This window comes from Rhopilema esculentum, chromosome 21 (genome assembly GCF_057945365.1).
Source record: "Rhopilema esculentum isolate cy_ngs chromosome 21, ASM5794536v1, whole genome shotgun sequence".
Classification (NCBI taxonomy): domain Eukaryota; kingdom Metazoa; phylum Cnidaria; class Scyphozoa; order Rhizostomeae; family Rhizostomatidae; genus Rhopilema; species Rhopilema esculentum.
Genome location: NC_142835.1, coordinates 4389059 through 4410265, shown reverse-complemented (window position 1 = coordinate 4410265; position 21207 = coordinate 4389059). Strand labels below are relative to the sequence as shown.

General features: G+C 35.6%; 1 protein-coding gene across 1 annotated transcript in view; it reads left to right on the top strand.

Moving 5' to 3' along the window:
* Positions 1–303: 303 nt before the first annotated feature.
* LOC135684767 (cilia- and flagella-associated protein 44) overlaps positions 304–21207 on the top strand; it is a 26225-nt gene continuing 5321 nt past the window's right edge. Inside the window, exons 1-29 of the mRNA XM_065200420.2 lie at positions 304–449; positions 2114–5679; positions 5893–6192; positions 6296–6425; positions 6873–7035; positions 8513–8832; positions 9165–9253; positions 9556–9746; positions 9970–10053; positions 10233–10307; positions 10845–10892; positions 11472–11571; positions 11865–11959; positions 12242–12448; positions 13051–13161; positions 13484–13636; positions 13867–14112; positions 14638–14771; positions 15913–16183; positions 16326–16381; positions 16773–16935; positions 17717–17847; positions 18165–18519; positions 19072–19260; positions 19572–19646; positions 19860–19969; positions 20169–20295; positions 20587–20816; positions 20995–21123. Coding sequence (XP_065056492.2) covers positions 3930–5679; positions 5893–6192; positions 6296–6425; positions 6873–7035; positions 8513–8832; positions 9165–9253; positions 9556–9746; positions 9970–10053; positions 10233–10307; positions 10845–10892; positions 11472–11571; positions 11865–11959; positions 12242–12448; positions 13051–13161; positions 13484–13636; positions 13867–14112; positions 14638–14771; positions 15913–16183; positions 16326–16381; positions 16773–16935; positions 17717–17847; positions 18165–18519; positions 19072–19260; positions 19572–19646; positions 19860–19969; positions 20169–20295; positions 20587–20816; positions 20995–21123 — 6032 coding nt within the window. The 5' untranslated portion in view covers positions 304–449; positions 2114–3929. The remainder of the gene's footprint in view (positions 450–2113; positions 5680–5892; positions 6193–6295; positions 6426–6872; positions 7036–8512; positions 8833–9164; positions 9254–9555; positions 9747–9969; positions 10054–10232; positions 10308–10844; positions 10893–11471; positions 11572–11864; positions 11960–12241; positions 12449–13050; positions 13162–13483; positions 13637–13866; positions 14113–14637; positions 14772–15912; positions 16184–16325; positions 16382–16772; positions 16936–17716; positions 17848–18164; positions 18520–19071; positions 19261–19571; positions 19647–19859; positions 19970–20168; positions 20296–20586; positions 20817–20994; positions 21124–21207) is intronic.

The following is a 21207-nucleotide window of genomic DNA, read 5'->3' as shown; positions in this document are numbered from 1 at the left end:
ATTTTTGGGGTCAAATGCTTACCCAAAGTGATGTTTTTGGGTTAAATATCTATCAGAAATGATTATTTTGGGTTAAATATTTATCAGAAATGATATTTTTGGGTCCTGCAAAAACAATAGATATAATTCTGATATTTCTATAGTAGTTACTGACCCATGCGCAGACTGACTGACTGATTTAGCAGGGGGCAGGGGCGGATACAGTGTGTCGCGCTGGTCGCACGAAAGACCAACAGACACGTCTCGACCCTGGCCCTTGGATTCTTGGCGCTGCGAAGCATATGTAATTTGTGATTCGTTAATTCGAGTCACGTGCCTTTCGGTTGTCTTCCATTTCCAGTCCCGCTTGACCGTTGAAGTTTGCAGCACCGAAACGCAGAATTTCATTCTGTGATCGAAATGAGGAAGAAAGCCAGCCCCACGCCAAGTTCTGCTGTTCGGGAGAAAAGGTAAGCAGTTTTTTTAATGCTACAGGAACCAAAACGATGACTAGAGAGGTAACGCTTGTCAAATTCAACATTAAATTGCCTTGTCATTATTTTAGCGTAAGCATGGTTGGACGCTTTGTCGAGTGATGGCAAGTCAGATATTTGGCAGATCATGATAACTCTTTTGTTGAGAGACCTATAAAACTTTGACCAAAATTAATATTTTAAAAGATAGTATATGATCGCTTTTATCAATCTCTTGCATAAATGCACATTTATTCCGAAATGTTACAGTATCATTAATATTTTCTTCTGTGCAAACTTAGGCCTACCTTGTTGTCATGGAAACTTCAGCCTATCTGTTCCGCATTTGAGAGTACACTCAGTTAGTAAACAAAAACAGTGGTCATAGGCATGGAATGGTTTAGGTCAATCGGAGGTGCCATGCTTTTAATTTGTGATTTTCTACGTTCATTTGAAGCCCAAAAGCCCTGAAGATTCAGTTTTGTTGGTTGGATATACACATATCTGTCAAGATTTCTCTGCTCTCCCGGTTTTGCCAGGACGCCAGGTTTTGCTTGCGTTCTCCCAGTCTCCGGGATTTTAAGAATTTATTCTCCCTTTTCTTTCATTAGAGGTCTACTTATTTCAAAAAAGATCGCAACGACTTTCAACAAGGTTTTATTCTCAGTGCTTGCGAATTAACATAAACGTCATAAAATTATTTTGAAAAAGTTTCTCATTATAATTTTTGTAATTAACTATTTTCCCAATTTGACATTTAAGAGAGATGTTGTTAAAAGCAATTCAACAAATTCGCCCCTGATAGAATCTATGAGAGAAGTCCGGAATTTCGCAAAAAACAGTAGCGAAAGTAGAGATTGACTTCTTTTTGGCATTGATAATGGGGATTGAGCTATCATAGCACCATTCCCTGGGCTCTGGGTATGATATATTGTGTGATATTTATTTGTAACCATTATCATGTAAACAGGTCTCAGGGCATATTTGCACACATACATTTTTAAAGATTTGCATTTTCATCATAATGAAAATGAATTTTTGCTCAAATAGAGACAAAGCATTTTCAAATATCATTGCAATTTCAAATGATATAACTCTCAAATTGTTTTTTCGTGTTTGTATTTTTGATGCATTTCAGTTGCAGATGTATTTTTGTAGATCTGGCCTTAAAAGAAACCAGATATAAAATCTAATTTATACTGTCATCAAAAGATTTGTGATATAAACTCTTGTACAAATCTTATGAATCATAATATTTGCAGTCATTGGTAAACATTTTATAAGTTTGATATGTTTTCAGATGCTCCTTTAATTGCTCTATATGGTTTTTTTAAGCTGCACTTTAGACACTGGTGCTCAATTGAATCCCTTTCCAAGCAAGGCCTCGATCTATCATAACATTGATTTTCATGCTCTGTTATTTTCATGCAGAGCCCATCTGGCTTTTAACAGAAAATTTTTATTGTCCATTATTATTGGCCCCATACTCACAAGTCATTAGTAACTAGGATAAGTATAGTAGAAAGTAACTTGTTTTGAAATATTTCATATGCCTAGAAACAAACATTCATAAGTATGATTTTTGACATATTGTTATCATTCACATAAATTATTTTCTTCCTTTGTCTTAAGTTGTACTTTTTCTCTTTTTCCTTTACTAGACCACGAAGAAGGCCTTTTGCAACAAAAGCACTGAGAGAGATTCAATTTTACCAATCAACTTCACACCTCCTTATAAGAAGATTACCATTGGTTCGCCTTATAAAAGAAATCTGCAACCACCTTGTTCCAAATAAAAATTTTAGATTCAAAGCTGCTGCACTTGCTGCACTACACGAAGCAACAGAATCATTTTTAGTGAGGCTGTTTGAGGATTCCAACATTGCTGCAATACATGCCAAGCGCGTTACAGTAATGCCTAAAGATATGCGCTTAGTTCAAAGAATACTTTCTGGAAATGTTGCCTCTTAAGTTGCAGAAAAGGTGGTTGATATTTTGTATTGAAACTCGATATCTCAGAAGCAAGGAAGCATTGCGGCATGCTACCTAAAACTATTGTGCAAGATATCCTGAATCACTTTAAAGACTGTTATTTATTGAAAATACATAAATATGAGATGTATATCAATGCTGTCATTGAGACAACTGGAACTTTTTGGCATACTTTGTGATTCCAAATCTTGTGATGACCCAAAATAAACATTATTACAAATTTTGTAATGCTGTTAAATATGTATAAAAATTTTGTCAAAACTTTCTGATTTTCATTTGCTTTGATAAACATTTTATTTAAGCAAATTGTTATTTATCAGAATGATTTTTTGTTTTAAAATGTTTATAGTACACAGTTTTCATAGCTGTAAGTAAAAGTATTTGAAGAAACACAGTATTTTTCTAATGTGTTTTTATTCATCTATGTTATATCTTTCATTTTTTTCTTTTAGATATTGTAATTCTGTAAAACCTATCAAATGTAGATTTATAACTCTTTTAAAATTTGTTCCTCTTCATAAAATTAGTTTCTTTATTTGTCTTGTTTTCATCTATTTTCTACTGCTTTTACAGATGTAACCTTTTGTATTTATTAAAGAAGCCAGTTGTTATCTACAAAAGAGGTCTTTCTAGAAACAGGACATTATTGGGTACATACAACTTTCACATATAGAAAGTGATATTTGAAAACTGTTTTTAACAACAAATTTATTGACTTTGTATGCAGTTGATATGATCATTATCAAAATGCATTTTGATTAGCTGTTGACTGTGGTTCTAACAGCACGAAAAATGACACCAAGGTCCTTGCATCAATAAAGGAAATTTGTCTTTTGGGTGTTTCACTTGGTTTGTCCACATGATTATTCTTTGGCATAATGAGGGTGCATATGTCTAGGCAAGACATTTATCTTTGTAGCCTTTCTTATTCACTTGGCTAAAACTGGGGTACTTAGGGATTCAGCGTTGGGGTTGATGTAGTGTTGCTTCCCTTGAAAAAATATTGGGTACCCTCAATGATATGCAATACACAGCTGAAAAAGTTAATTTTCAAAACTAGGATTATTCATCATTCAAGGAGAAGTGGTTGTATAGGAAGGACATTGTCATGGCAGTCCATTTAACTTGTTGGTTAAGGGAGGGAATAGGAGGCAAAATGCCCCAGACCCCAAGTTCTTGGGGCCTCATAAATTGATGAAAACCGTTTTAAAATGAATTAATTAACAGTAACAAAATTATGCCTTAAAAAAGAAAAACATTTTGAGCCAATGAATAAATCCAAGCTAATTTAAATGGTCATGATGGAAGAATTTTCTGCTTGCTTTGCTCGCAGGGAACTCCTCTCTTTGTTTTATCCCAGGGCCTCCAAAACTTCTGGGCAGCTCTGTTTAGGGGTAAAAAGGGCACATTCTGGTTCACAGCAAAATCTTCTACCGTGTATGTAATCCCTTCAGGTCCCTGTGATAATTTTTTCCGCGGTCGTCCATGGCAACATGCAATAAATACGAATTCGAGATTCGATTCAAGATGTCGGACGAGAATGTTCGAAAAGAAGAAGATCAACCGCCAAAAGGGGAAGAGAAAAAATCACGAACATTAGTAGGTGCTACACATTTGCTGAAAGCAAAGGCACTGCAGCAGCTCGAGCTTAAGGATCTAGGAGAAGAAGAAAACACACAAACTACTGCAGACGAAAACAGCAATGACGATACTAAGGAAGAACCTAAACCAGGAACAGCGTCTTCTGCTTCTGATAAAGTGAACACAGGCAAACCGGACACATCAGCTGAACCTTCAAGACGTTCTGAAGGAGCTGATTCAAAAGAAACTGGTAATTCAAAGTCAGTAGGAGACACGAGTAACGGATTAGAGGAAAATCAATCTGTAATTAATAATTTAACAACAGGCCTCGTTGACCTTGGAGACGACTCAGTGACAGCAAAACCAATTGATGAAAGCAAGCCTTCTGACAACACTGGACAGAATGAAGCAATTATAAACAGTGAGAAGGGAGAAATTGATGCTGGGGATGCAAGATTTAGACAAACAGAGGCAGAAAAAAGTGCTGTAACTGAACCAAATGGTGAGTTACTCCTTGATGAAAAACTCACAGTAGACGAAAGGCAAACCAGTGAAGAAAATGGTTCTAGCTTGGATTTTGAAGCAGATAAGTCACCTTTAGGCCAGAATGATAAGCTACCAAAAGAGAACCAAGTAGATGAAAAAATTAGTAAAGAAAATCTAGTTTCAAAGGACAGTAGCCTTCAAGGCAACAAAGAAAGTAAACTTGAAGATCAGTTTGAATTTGTAGAGCAACAGAAAGCAGATTCTGCAGAAAAGCCAGTGACATTGCTTGAAAAATCTGCAGATAAAGGTTCTAAAGAAGCACAACAAATAAGTAGTAAGGGAAAGGATGCACCAGTGTCTACTAAAGATCCAGATTCAAAAGCCAGTGCAGCTGTTTTAAGTGAAGATAACGATACTAAGGGTGATATTTCATTACCAGGATCTTCTGGGAACAAGGAGGAGAAGAGCAAAATTCACGAAAATTCTAAAAAACAACATATTGAAACAAACAAACCTATAACTGAGAAAGAACAAAAAGACAAAGAATCAGATTTTAAGGAAAACATGTCAGACAAATCTTTAAACATGGAAAATGAGAACAATCAACAAAGTTTTGAAAATGATACTGAAGTTAGAAGGGAAAGTAATGAAAACAACAAAGATTCACCTAGAGAGATTCAAGAAGGACAAGTCAAAAGTTTAGAGGCTAATGACAAGAACGTTAATAACATCCAAGCAAATGAAGGAGTTGAGAGAAAAAGTAATACTGATGATATTGAAATGAATGCAGATGTTGAAGCCGACAACATTAAGAAAGGTGAACAGTATGATAATGTTGGGAGTAGTGATGATGTTAAGGCAAGTGATAATTCAAATCAAGATCTTCCCAAAAGTGGTGATGAATTATCCAACAATGATGGGGAAAATCATGATGTTGATAAACCAGATGATGAAAAATTCAAGCAAACAGAGGTATTAAAAGAAGATTCAGAAAATAAAAGTCATGTTTCTGGTGAAGTAGACGAGTCAGCCCCTGATCATCAAAATGCTGCAGAAAATGAAAACATTGTTTTGCTTGACAGGAAAGAGCCTGTCAATGATAAAAGTGATACTACTGACCCTGGTCTTGAAGGAGAAAATGAAAAAGACAAGGATGGAAAAGCTCAAGGTAAATTGATTTTTGAGTCAGAAAATGCTGATCAAGTGTATCAGTGTTATCATTCAACTATTGTGATATGTAAAGATGCACATTTTGAATTTTTTAAGGTGTCTAATTGTGAAGGATTTGGAATTTATGTGGTTGGTTTCATGTTTGTTATTTGAAAATTATGTTTTAGATTTACTGCAATAAGCTACAATATAACCCACATTTTTATGACAGTTGACACTGAAGGAGAAAGTAAGCCTGAAAAGGGTCAAGATGTTGAATCAGCAAAGCCAAAGGTCCCTCTTACAGGAGAAGAACCACAGCAACTTGATAGCACATCTAGTGGAAACTTGCACCCAAGACCAATTTCAACAGCAAAGGTTGATTTATCTGAAGAAGCTATTGTCAAAGGCACAGGGATTGTATTGGAAAATTCCCCAGCAAAGGAAACAAAAGAGCCAGCTATTCAACTAGAAGAGGGAGATGTTAAGAAGGAAGAAGGCAACTCTGTTGATGCACTTGATGGCCAAGAAGGTACTAATGAATTTTAGAAGTTCTTTGTCAAATGGAATTATCTTTCCTTTGCAAGATTTTCGTATTTTTGGTTGGTTTTGAGTTTAGTTTTTCTTTGCCTTAGATTTAGATGAAACAATAGTGGCAGAGACAACAGAACATACTGTGCCATCGGATTTCTATTATGACTTTGATGAAATTGTTTCAAAACCAAACACAACTGAAGGAATTCCTGAAGATATGGTCAATTTGTAGTATCCTTTCAGCACTTTTATCTCCTCTTCATTTTATTGAATATTTTTGTTTAGTATTCTTTGCCATAGATTTCAACCTATTTTATTACAGCTAAAGAATTAGGCTAGTTGAATTAGTTTTAAGTGAAAAGCCAATTTAATATTCACAAAACACAGAAGATACAGTATATTTCAATACCAACAAATGTGTAAGGAAATGATTGATTGTTATTTTAATATACTCAGAGCATTAGTTTCTAGGAAAGCACAGAAATAATAAATACAATTAAGCACTTTAACTGTTGATTTTCAGCTCACATTCCACTTAAAAATTTCCCTACAGTTCCCTTAAGTTTTTCCCCACAATTAAAGATTCTTTCTGTGGGGGATATTGTAAATTTTAACTTCATATTGTATCATATTTTTAAGCATAAATTTTTGTTATATCTTTTCCTTAATGTTAAACAGTCATTCCTTTGGGTTTGAGTGTACAAAAAGGTCAAATATGCATATGATTGACAATGACCACATAATCTTTGCTGCCGGCAATGTGTTGCAGATACTTAACATCAAGACTAAGCAAAAGAGGTACATACGAAGCACCAAGAGTGGAGGGATAGGAGCCATTGCAGTAAGTTTGGCAATTTTATGTCAGTCATTAGGCAATCAGAAAATGCATCATAAATCAGGTTGAATAGCATGCTGAAGTATGGACATCACTGATGCAAAACCTGAAGGCTAGAGCTAGCAAATGTTTTACATAAAGATAAATTTTATTGAGTAGTTTCAGATTGTATAGTTCTACATTTAAAATAATTAGAGACATTTTGACGAGATATCACTTTAGGCATATGATATAGCCACTCTATACTGTTATACAAGTGACATGATTTTCATTTAGAAATTTATGCAATTAAATTTTTCAAAGAAAAAATTCCTAGAAAATTTCTAGAGCCAGAATTTGTGAAGTGAGATTCCTTAGCAAAAATGACACTTTTCTAGTAGATAGTGTAAATACTACTTTGCAATTACACGTAGTGTTTGGTAATTATGTCAAAAAATGATTTTTGGTATCCAGTCCCCTTTTTGTTGTGGGCATGTAGGAATAAACAATTAGTTCTCTTATACAATCTGCTTTATTAAATGGCACATAGTGGTAGAGAAAATATAGTACATAGATATACAGCTTGTTCAGTTTAATGCACCTACATCTACATTACATCTACAATCTGCCTGTATATGGCATCAAACATTTATGACAAACTGGGAAACAGTAGCTTTACTTAATTTTTCAATAAGGTATGTGCCTTTTATTAGAAAATATAAAGACTCTTTTGTCATTGTAGCCTTAAATTAAGCTTTGTGATGAATAAAGCCAAAAACTGAAAAGCTAATTTAGAATAGAGTTGATGATAACCAATAAAAGGAAAAACTGGGTAAATTGTACCAGGAAAATTGTTTTCCAAATAATTAACGACATTTCGATCATTTGATAAAAGGCTATGCTCGAAACGTCGTTTATTATTTTTAAAAAAATTTTCCTGGTACAAATTACTTACATTGATTGTTGTTATAGCATCATATTGTTCCGCACACATTTTAGTATATTTATAGAAACAACTGCACTGCAAGGAAGAGACGTGCATCATCAATAGTGGTTTGAGATTCAATTTACCTAACAGGATTATTTTTATTTCAACACCAGTTCTGCAGGTTTACTATCTAGGCTAGATAACCTTGTTTGACACACATATACTAAAATGCGTGCGGTACAATATGATGCTATAATAACGATCAATGTAAGTAAATTGTGCCGGGAACATTTTTTTTTATTTTTTTAAAATAGAAAATATATATATTTTTTATCTTAAAAAAATAAAACTTTTCCTGGTACAATTTACTTAAATTGATCGTTATTATTGTTTGACACACCTTCACAAGCTCAAAAGGTCCTTGTTGTTTCTTAATCTTTTAGGTCTTTGCGAATGGTATTTTTTCTAATATTAGCTAGAAAAGGAGTACCAGGTACAACTGCAGTGGGCAATTTTAATATAATTGCCTGCAATTAATGCTAGTTTTCATACAAGTTTGATTAATTACTTTCGTAGGTTCATCCTTCCAGAAAGTATTTTGCAGTGGCTGAAAAGGGGGAAAAGCCGGACATCATAATCTATGAGTACCCATCACTTAAGGTGTATAGAATTCTCCGGGACGGTACCGAAAAGGCTTATGCAAATTTGGACTTCTCCCCAAATGGTGACAAACTAGCATCAGTAGGCAGTGCCCCTGATTTCATGCTTACAGTTTGGGACTGGATCAATGAAAATATTGTCTTAAGGTCAAAAGCGTTTTCGCAAGATGTTTACAAAGTTGCATTTTCACCTGAAGATGAGGGCCATTTATGCACGAGTGGGACAGCACACATTAGGTTTGTTGAGCAAATTGACAACTGCTACTTTTCAAAAAACAAAAGCTTTTGAAATCATTCTTCTTGCCAATTTTTCTCTTGGACTATCAAGCGTATGTACTGAAGAATGCCAACAGCGACCTTTGCTTCAATTATTTTTATTATTTAAGATACTTCAGTATCTGTTTAAGATAATTGTCATTTGGTATTTTTAAAAAGATGCAAACATTTGAATCGATAGTTGTTCCTTACACTTAAGTTTTTCTCTATATTTCTGTGATGGCTGTTGATGTTTGACTGTCGGTAGCTCGTGTAATGAATATGCGAAATTATCTCAACCTTTTTGTGAACAGGTTTTGGTCAATGGCATCCACATTTACTGGTTTGAAGTTGCAAGGAGAGCTTGGACGATTTGGTACAACTGAGTTATCAGACATCGCAGGTATATCAAGCTCCGTTTCAATTATGATTGTATTTCATTAAAGGACTTATTAAGGTGTAAGCTAAACGTAGAGAACCTAATTAGAAATATGACACACGGATAGTGTTTAATAGGTCTTCATGTTAACAGTTTGGACTAAGTTCACTTAAGGCAACACAAGGTCTGATAAAGGGAGAAACAGAAAGAGCATTGACGTCATAGGAGGTATTGACAATGCAAATTCAAATCAGTCAAATATATTCTTTCAATAAACTAAAAACACTACCGTTTGTTATTCAATTTTTTGCTCACTTTTTTAACAGGATTCGTTGAGCTACCAGATGGTAAAGTTTTATCCGGATCCGAATGGGGTAACATGCTTCTATGGGATGGTGGTCTTATAAAAGTCGAAATTGCGAGAAAAGGCAAGAAAACCTGCCATCAAGGCATGATAGAGCAGTTTTTCCTAGACGAAGGGGAACTCATCACAATTGGGATTGATGGATATGTTAAGGTCAGAGTGTTTCATTACCTAATATCATTATATATTGTTCAGAGTGTTTCATTGCCTGGCCCTTTTATCCTGCCTATTTCTTCAATTCGGTTCATAATGCTATAAGATTTCACACTTTTATAGTAGTTAACATTATATTAGTCTCTTTTTATCTTTTAAAAAATTTATATGTATTTTAAAAAATGTATAATTGTCTGATTCTAAAACTTTTTGATTATTTCAGGTTTGGGATTTTGAAACTATTGACACGGCTGAAGCTGCTGATGAAAAAAAGATTTTTGAAATGGAACCAATGTCAGAACTAAAGGTAACTAATTCGTCAATTTTTCCATTTTATATTGTATGCAAGGATTTCACAGCAACGTATCGACTTCTTGGAGTAATTTTTCCTGATGGCAATTTTTGTAACGACTGCTCGCTCTATGGAATGGAAACACTTAAAGCATTGGAATTTTTGCTCATATAATGTTATTTTCCTTGTTAAAGGTTGGCCCTGATGTCAAACTCTTGTCGATGGTGAAGAGTGTGCACCCAGATGAAGCCAGCATTTGGTATGCTCAGGTAATCGAAGGAAGCCGTTTTTAGCAAATTGTGTTTTTTATGTGCAGCGATTGATAATAGTGGATGAAGACATGACGTACCTTATCAATGCTTAGCCTAAGGGAAAAGATGGATCCACTCAAAACAGACTCAAAACAATCTCATTGACAATGTACCCAATGAAATTTCATCCTACTCAACATATAAATCCGTTGAACTCTAGTAAAAAAAGTCTTCTTACTTATTTTGCCGTATTTTCCAATCTCTTGGAAGATCAACATCCTAAATGTTTTGTAGATCCTGTTGTTTTATGAGACAGCGATTACATAAGATCTCTGACGAGAGTGGAACTGAAAGTGGATTTGATAGATTCGAATCGAAATTTAACAAACCTTGCTTTGATATGATAGAAGTTTTGGAAGTTGGTGCATGTTGCAGCAATGGTGCTTTATAATTGGAAATTAATGCACATGAAGTCTATCTACCAGTCTTATAGAAATTTTTTTATTGTATTGTTACCTTTGATCAAAATCATAAATTATGGACTGGATCTTGTAGGATGGCGCTGGCGGTATATGGAAGCTGGATTTATCATTTTCTCATACGGTAAAAAAAATTTATTTTAGCTGTTTTTATCATAGTAACCTTATATGCAACATAATTTCCTTTTTTACGGTCTAAGAACAGATAAAGATTACTTGTATTTTGGTTTTTGCAGAACATGCAGTCCCACGCAAACAGAGCCGTATACATTTTGATGTGTCGAGCAATAACTCAGTATATACTTTCATAATCAGACAATCTACGTTTGAACATCTTTCTTGTTGTATCTTAATCAGAGTCGAGGGGTCTAAGCCAGCTAGGGTTAACATGATTTTGTTTGTAACAATGTACTTGATAGCACGATGGAGAACCTCTTCATCTTCCCGAGATATTGTGGTCTATAGATAAGAAAGGGTTGAAGTCAAGACTCAATATTGCGTTCTTTTAGATCTGTATATACATTGACCACGGCTTACTGCACTCCAAAGGTTCCTTTTCCGACTTTCACTTGCATTCAAAAAAGATTTTAGCATACAAATCACAGTACATATACATTATCTCAGGCGGTTTTTGAATAACAGTTTCTGCCTTTTTATTGTTTAGAGAGTCTGTTCTGATATTTTCTTGTTTCCTCAAACTCAGAGTCAAGCGCCAAAAAGATTATTTTCATTCCACGCCGGTGCTATTACGGGCCTAGCCACGTCACCAATGACTCATCTATCAGTCACCATCGGAGAAGACCGTAAGCTTATGCTGTTTCTTTTCATTGAAATTAGACTGTATTATGTATTAAGTAACATTCAAAGCTGTAAAAATAGAATAGGATGATTTCGCACCATAAGTCGTGAATTGAGGTTGATATTTTATTGAATTGTTTTTCGTGCGATAACAGCCATTCATTCCCCAAAGGTTTTCGCTAGCTTACATACATTGATGAAAAAGTTCAATTTTTTGCTCCAAAGTACGATTTTTGATCTAATCATCAGTATACATTATCGTCGACTTTGAAACCATATATTTTTATTTTATCGGTAGATACCGTTCGCCTGTACGATTACCTTGCAAAAACACCCCTTTGTGTCTCGCGATTTACCACGCCTGGATCTAGTGTGCTTTGGATGCCTAAGGAGGTATGTGCATTTGATGCTTGAAGTCTCTACACTCATGTTTGCCTCGTAGGGGTGTGTCATAAGATGCAGTCATCTTGTCTTCGTTTACCTAGAGTTTTGATGTTTCAGTTAAAACTATTTTCACTGATTAGTTTGATTTTCAATTATATGAGATTTGTTGTGATGAAGACAATAGTGCACAAGCGAATACAAGCAGTAGTATTTTATGATTTATTTACGCAATCAGAATTTCCAGTTATTTTAAATAATGGTTTAAAAAAATTTATGTTTTTTGTATGACAGGTCGACCCGGATGGCTTATCAATTCTTGCTGGCTTTTCTGACGGCGTTGTACGTCAGATGACTGTTGTGAAGGGAGACCAGAACACAGTGACAGCTAAGAAAGATGGTTCTGGTTTTGAATTGAAACTGACACAAGTTTTTAAACCTCATGTCAAAGCCGTCACAACTTTGGCCGTGAGCAAAGATGGAAAATTCCTGGCCACGGGGGTGGGTATTTTTTGAATTCTTAAGTTGTAGCGGGGTATCCGTGCTAAAAACCTTACTTACCGGAACTCTGGCAGTGAGATGGGACTGAGAGTGCTTCGCTGAAAGTAATGCAAAACAAACTCGCATACAACTTTTCGTTGTTTTATGGAAAAAATTCTCCAAGGTTAGCTTAAAGGTATTTGACATGCATAAGTACAGCGAAACCAAAAATAACTTGGGCCAAATTGATCAGAGCACGTGCACAAGAAAGGAATTGGAAACTGCTCACGTGAAACCACTGCGCGCTGCTCTAGGATTTCACCGATTTGCAGAAAGGCGGAAACTGTTCACGTGTTTTTCCCTGTGCGCAATTTGATTAATCAACCGCTCGTGGTCGAATGGCTGTACGTCATCTTTACCTGTGTCAAATGTCTTTAAAAGTAAATTTCCCACTTCTGTTTCCTATTCAAGGTTCAGCCCAATATTTTGTTTAAAACCAGCACTAAGATGAGCAGCTTTTTGAGTTTTCTTTGTTTACAAAACCAAGTAATGTTGCCTGACCACAATCTTGAGGCTTTCGAAACACTGTTCGCTCAAACTGTTTTTGATGCTGTTTATTTCAGAGTGAAGATTCTACTGTGTTCTTCTTCGGAATACACAAGAAGTACAAACCGATAGGATTTATTGAAACCGCTGCACCGGTTGTTTCATTAGACTGGTCATCAGCGCAGAAGGTAAGATATTCTTTCTGCTTATCATATTTAGAGCTAATGTTTGACAATACTTCCTATATTATTGCACGAAAATTTCAATTTTTTTTCCATCGTGGGTTTTAGAATAAGATTTTTACAAACTGGCTAGGCATTTAAATTTTGGATTTTGGCATCTCTGACTATAGTGTTTAGGAATTTTATCAAGTTTTGTATTTTTGAGAAGCATAGGTTATGACAATTAGGAACCTATAAAGGAAAAGATACTAAATCTTAAAGCTAGTTTTATGTATAGATGTAATCACCTTGATATTCTTCTCATTGTAAGCCGTTTTCATTCCTACAGAACAATCTTCTGATATGTTGTAAAGATGGCTGTGTGCTTGAAGTGTCTTGTCCAAATGATGGTGACTATGATACAAGCAAAACGTTTTTGATACCTCTCACTGGTTTGAAGAGAACTGAATTCAAGTTCAAAAGTATCAAAGACAAATTAGTTGTGAGTCAATATTCATTTCTGTTTTTGGTAACTCGTTGTTAAGCCTAGAAATATTATGCTGTTTTTCTTGAAGCCATTTTGTTGAAATTAAAGTTTTGATTGACTTGTTTTTATTCCAATAAAATTTAAAAACGCTTTGAAATATAGTTGGTAATATATGCTTAGGCTAGTTCAAAACCATTTATATCATTTGTGTAGTATTTATGCGCATTGTCACATCGCCATCTTAGAAAGCTGAAGAGGACCTTCGAAAAGCTAAAGAGGAAGAGGAACGCCGAAAACAGCAAGAGGAAGAGAAAAGAAAAAGAAAGGCAAGAGGGATTGAAGATGATGAAGAAGAAGGGGAGGAAGATAAGGAAAACGAAGAGGAGAATGAGGCAAGGGAGGACACACCCGCAGAGGAAATAATTCACGAACCAGGTCAAATTGTGAATGGTTTTTACAAAGGAGATGATGGAAATTTTTGGTTATTGTTGGTAAGTTTATTTATTCGAACTCATTTCGTTTTCAGAGAGAAATTCGCATTGTCCGTCACATTTAAAGTACTTGAACTACTTCAACGGGTAGTCCTTTGACGAGGATTCCTTGACACCAAAAACAGAAATCTGAACATAGATTCCAACTTTGTCTCTAAATTGGTTTTTAGCCTTGCATACTTGTCCGCTTAGATATTTAATGGTAAATCGACCCTAAGCACAAGTTAAGTTTTGCACTATCATTTCAAATGTATTATTATAGAATATTGCTTTATAATCCTCTCTTTTCGGTAATTTTAAAACACACTGTCTCGAAACTAAGATACTGCTGAAATGCGCCTTTGTCATGTTGGTGATTTTTGTTGATTGTCCAATTATTGCTATCTTGATTGCCAACGATTGCTATCTAACCATGCTTTTCTTGTTAACCTATGATCTATCATGGATCTTCCAAGGGTTCTAAGAATCTTTAACTGTGAGTATTCAAATAGAACTGAATTGAACAGTATTCGTAATCTTCTTTAGGACGGATGGGATGCTGGCTATGTCTACGAATGCGCTTTCCCAGAATCGCAGGATGAAGATGTTGTCAAAGAGCCACTGAAAGCGAGTAAATTTAAAGATATTGACGATGTTCCAGTGAGATCTCATTGTTTCAGGTAAAGCTAATCACAATATAATCAGAGTTTTAATTTCTTGTTAAATGAAGCTTGGATCCAGGTGCGAGTAATGGTGCGAGTCAAGTTTATCTCTTTAGAAGTCTGGGTTATAATCGTAGTCGTTCATCTATGGAACTGCGAAGGAAACCTCTCTGATAAAGAGAACTGCGAAGGAAACCTCAGAATGTCGTTTTGAGCTTTGCAGTTGAACAACTGTTTCTTATCATGGCCTCCCCTTCAGCCCCGCCATGTCCTTCAATTTTGATTTCATGGCGTACTTTGCCAAATTTGAAGCTGAAATCTTGTTTATCGCACTGCGAAGTTTCTTACAAAACTCGTATCGATAGCGACAAAACGAACCAAGTTTCGTTGGTGATTCCCGTTGCAGGCGCGTCCGGTAATAGCGCAGTGGTAGAATTCCTACTTGCACTATAATTTATTGGCGTGTTTACGTAACTAAAGATGTAATTCTCATTTAATTTATTGTTGTGACAAGGGAATTATCTTAAAAATTCAAGGGCAATTCAATTAAATCATCAGCAACGCCCATGCTTTGTTTTTGAAGCTCAAAATCTTTTGGTTTATTGCTCACGAAAACCCGCGAAAAAAGCCAATACTTTTTTTATTTTTCGATTGTTAATTAGCGGTGAATTAATTTCTTAACTTTGTAAATGTTATCCTGTTAAGAATCGGGAGATTTCTATTGATGAATCCTCAATACGTTATTCATAATATGCAATTTTATAAGATCAATTGGATTATTTCTTATTTGAACAGAACATGAATGTGAATGGTGACCTAGAATAAGTCTTTCATATAGAAATAACTAGACTTTGTCAATACTGTGCGTGAGTTATCCTGATTTTCTACATTCATAAACGTTTGAATGAATGCTTGAAGGGTTACTGTTGTCGATTGTGTATGTGCAGTCTCTGTATCATTGCAATCTCGTTTCGGTGCCTTCGATATCAACACAATCATATCGACAATCACTACACAAAGACAAGAAGCAGTGTCATTGTTAACCCCAAGGCACCCAATCGAGGCAACCTTTATACATAACTGAATATTCATTAACGACAAATGCCCTTCGACATCTTTGCGTGCTGTTTTGATTTTGACATTTATTGCTCTTTTCTAGCAAAACTGGAAATTCTTTAGCTCTTGGCCTAGACAATGGAGCTGTGCGGGTACAAGTGATCGAGTCACGTGATATGGAAAAGCTTGACAGCTATTGGAGTTTGAATATGCACGACAATAGTCGCGGAGCAGTGACCGACATAACGATGAGCTTTGACGAGAAATTCCTGTTATCTGCTGGAAACGATGGGAATTTTTTCATTTATTCTTTCATGGACGAGGAAAAATTAAAGAAAATCATCGGAAGACAAAAGGCTGAAATTTTGAAAAAGGTATCTTTAAAAATTATCGGTTAGATATTAACAGGGTAAATATCTTTTGGTTCAATATGGAATACACGTTTTTCTTAGTGAATTCAATATGGAATACACTGAATTTAAACATGTTTTTAGTAAAACTGGATTTATTTTTTAGCTTGAGAGCTCGAAGATCGCTAGGATAGATGATATTGAGGACCCAAATCATTACAGGTAAGAGTAAGCCAGGCTTGCGTTACTGCATTTCATTGCTTTTTGATCACTCAGGGGGAATTATGGCAGTGAAAAACTCTGCAAACATAGTTGCTTGTATGTTTCAATAATGTGGTTTTGTAGCCTATATGGCAGCATAAAAAATGCGATCCCCGTCTCTAGAAATGTCTCCTGAGAGAGTATCGAACACCTGTTTGATTTATATAAAAATTTGGTTGGAGCACTGATTTTGCTTAGCAAATGTTAAAATAGAAACACATCGATGACAAGTTGCCAATGCTATGAATTAGCCAAGTTGATAAAAAAGTGTCATTCTCTAACGGTAGTGCTGCTGTTTTGAATCATCCCTTTATTGAGGAGCTTCTTTGTTAATGAAAAATTCTTTTCACAGCATTGAACTTGAGAAGCAAAAAGCAGAACACGACCGAATGGTGAGACTTGCGGAGGAGAAGAAGCAGCAAGCGAGGCAGACAATCAGTTTACTACGCAGGGAATTCAAACGTCTTGTTTCAAGGAACCAAGAAATGCCGTCCTATTTACAGTTGCCGCCCGTGGTATGAATTTCTCTCCTAGGCTTTGTACCCTATATACATATTGCATAAAATAGACCATTAACAGACAATTGTTTATTAGAGACCCTTCTCAATAATGAATACCTCTCAAAGACAGATAATTCTAAGTAACGATTACATCCAGTTACAGAATCCTCTCAGTAACAGAAACGTCTCAATAACGAACGAACACTTCTTAAGTAACAGAAACTCCCTAATAAAAGAAACCTCCTGGCAACAGACAAGTTCTTTTATCTCCAGATCTCTATAAAATTAACATAAATTTAGTTCCACGAGTATCCGCTTTATCAAATTCTCACTTAATTTGTTTATATTTGTTATTTAATTGGTTAGCGTGGAAGCTACTTCTGATAAACTACATTTTTCATACAATGTCATGTCCGTTTCCAATGTGATGAGACGATATCCTGCCATATCTTATGCCTTTAGAAAGAGCTGCCAGCACTCTTACTCTATTTAAAAGTTTAGTCAGATCATGTAATTCTGAAAGCAGAAGCTGCAATCTGAATGTACTCACCCTTTGCCTATTTACATTAACAATTTTCCATTGAATTCCGTTGTTAGCAGAGTTGTGAAAATCCTCCAAAAAATCTTCAAGGAAGGTTGGCTTTTCAGATTTATTTTTCCTTGAAAAATTACGGTCTTCATCCAAATCTTGACTTAGGATTCAAACCGAACGTTTAGACACAAACGATATCGTTAGGTCACAAGCTCTGCGAATACCGTAGACTATATATTAACATATACTTCGTTTTGCTTGCAGGAGTTCATTATCGACCCAAATATGAAAAGTGACATAGAGGCCGAAACGAAAAAGAGGCTAGAGTTGGTGGAGCGAGAAATGGCATGGGAATCAGAGAAATTTTCATTGTTAGTTCGAAAACTAGAGATGAGGCAAGTATAAGCTCAATAACATATGAAGATTACTTTGCAAAAGTTTGTAGTATCGGGTGTACAGGAAATGATTTGTATACCACCGTACTACCCACTTTAACTTGTCATTATTGCCTTTATTTCGCGTAGTAAAAGCGCTAGTTGTTGTCTCTTTATCTGTCATCATTATGATGACATCATTAATTTTCAAATTGAGTTAGAGGCTAATCATTGAAAAGGTGTGAATTTTCTGCAAATCTTAGACATTACAAGGAATCCAACTTCAGTAACGTTTTCGAGCATTTCTAGCATTTGTATCTCAAATTTCCGTTATTTAGATTCAAAGATATGATTGAGTGTGAAATGTTCCGCTTGCATGCATTTCGGACACCGCATACCGTATCATCGTACCGTGCCACAATACTTCCCCCTGAATTTAATGAAGTAATGGAACAGAACATGAACAAGGTCAAAACTGCTGAGGCAGAGGCAGGAATGCCATTTTTTGGCAAGCGGTTTTCATCTCTCGCGAAGAAAATCAAGGAAACAAGCAAGGAAGAGACTTCTGCGGAGGACAAGGAAGCACTGCACGCAAAGAAATCGAAACCCTTGCAAAGTTTTGATGGAAAAGTTGCAAAGGCGATCGAAAAGGCGGAACAGAAGAAGAAGCGAAGGCTGGAGAGGAAAGCCAAGGTTAGCGAAGAGCTTTGTTGAGTAATAAGTGATTAGCGATACCGATCAATGAATGATGGTCAGTGATTTGTGATCAATAGTTTTATACTTTGGTTACTTGTTAGTTTGTGAATACTTTCACATTTTAAAACAATCAATTAGCGATTTTTAACATTTTAATTGAAATTATTGTATTATTACCTTATTATATTCATTTTTCCATTTATCAAATGTAGGCTGTATAAGAGGTTTAACGTGATTCTATCTGGTTAAAACGATGTTAGGCTTTTCAACCCACTTGTGAGGGAGGCAATTGCCCGCGATCTTTAACTTGAAGACTTTTTAGTTTTGCTGTGTTTAAAGGATGTCTTGCTTTCTATTGAAATTGGATAATTTGTGATTTTTCGAACCACGGCATGTGTTTCTCTTTAAATTGCATAATTATTAATTATTTAGTAATGAAAGTGCATATTTGTACAGGATACGATTAAGTCTTTTCAATACGAATAAAGTAATGTATCGATAAAGAAACTGTTGCAGTGTCTGTTACCTTTTCGATTTTTTCTTTTTTAGTGGGATGAGCTGTATCGATCAAGGCCAGACTTAGACTACGAGGATCCAGCCATTCTTGCTACGATAAAAGAGGCTCAAGAAAATATGGGTGACTTTAAACTGAAATCCGCAAAGGATTACATCGTGCCGGAGAAAGAAAGAGTGAACGCAGATAAAAAGAGAATCCAACTCATGCAACTAAAAGAGCAGGCATGTTTAGTTAATTTGTTTGACTGCAATTAGGTGGATATGACTGAGTGGTTTTATAGTGCTAACAGTATCAAAGCTGGTTGGGAAAGACATTTCCAATACCTTTCAATGCTTTCTTTTGATTAGACGAAATTACTTTTGTCCTTATTACTGTAAGAAGGTTGAAGACCATTAAATCTATAATATTTTGAGGGTAGGAGAGTACCAATGAAAAATTTTGCGTAGACTGCTAAAAATCCTAAAAGGAACACGTTGGATAATTGTGATAATTGTGATTTTACATTTAATTCATGTTTGGTTTTGTTTTTTAGATATACCAGTGTAAAAGGCATTTCAATGAAAAGCTTCTGATGCTTCGTGATAAAAAGATTGCCGTAATTGCCGAGGTATTTCTTCGATATATTTCAAATATGCTCACTTTTTCTATTCTTTCATAAACTTGTAGTCTGTCTATATAGTTCTTCAGATGTTTTTTATTGTTTTCAGTAACGCTCCTCACCGTTATCAATCTTGCTAGCACCAAGGGAGATCGAGCAACTATGAATGCAAAAGGTTGAAGTCGTGTTTTCAATATTTGTACGATTTGTTCTTTTGTCTAGGTGAGAGCATTGGCAGATGAGCTCGACAGTGTACAAAATGAATTACCGCTCTCAATGCATATCTCGTTGCCTCCCGTGCCAGTGATGCTGCCTGACGAACAGCCGGAAAAGTAAGTTTAACTTCTTGTTTTTTCAAGGATTAGGCCCTCAAAAATTAACAGATGGACAAGCATTCTAATATTCATCTTTGGTTACGAATCACTTGAATTACAAGTTAATATAAATGTGGTAATCAATCGATCGTCTTTGAATCGCAGTACACGTTGCTTTCTAGGAATCATTTGTCATACCTTATTTTTCTCCACGCAGGCTTTTTGAATACACCGCAGAATCTCTCGAAAAATTCAAGAAGGAAATGGAACATCAGGGTGAGAGTTTGAAGACAGAAAACACCGGGGGCTTTGGAGGAGGATTTGGAGGTTTCGGTGCCAGTGAGGTATCATCCTCAGAAAGTTCCTCAATACCTCATTAACTTATTGAAGGATAAGTTAACTTTAGAATCAAGTTGATCATACAAAAATTAAAGTGCTTTGACGAGGAAAGAGCATGTGCTTATTTCACCATATCCCAGCCAATTTGAAAAACATTTAACTGATTTTTAGCTATCAGAGGTATTTTATAACACTCTTCCCCGATATACGGTCAAATTAGAACATTTTATGAGGTCTTTATTTTGCCACTGTAATGTGTCTCCTGAAAAACTTTGATCCTGGAATTTCGTTTGCAGCAGGCACAGCAGTCATCAACCAAAGTTGCATCGCAGTTGGCAACGACACGAACTGGGACAGACCAAAGAGGCCGGTCAACCTCGATACTGTCAACATTATCAAGCCAGCCTCGTTCAGCATCAAGTGTTGTTATTGATCACGGTTCGCCAGAAACGATCAGTGAAGAAACAATGATTGATGATGAGCCGTCTGACATGGAACTGAGAGTGAGAGACGAAAAGAAAGTGAGGTATTCTATCAGAAAGAGTTGTGTTGCACCTGTGATATCTATATAGTTCTTTATATGAAAATTACCTCTGCTTAATAACACGTGTCTTATCAATCAAACTTTCAAGACTTGGTCGTTTATCTTGAAGGCTGTTATAACTCAATGTGTATTTAAAATGTAACGTTCATCCTCTTTCTAGGACTATTTACAGACGAGATATGCTTCTCCGCAAAATCAAGGAATTACTGGTGACGTTTGATGCCGAGTTGCGTACGTTGCGTCACGAAAAGGTTCATTTGGACGTCGACTTGAAGAACGCTGATCTTCGGTATGTGCGAATCTGCACTTTGTATAGCTGAAACTTTCAGCTCTAGATACATTTGATACTTGTAATGTTTCATCACCTCTTCAG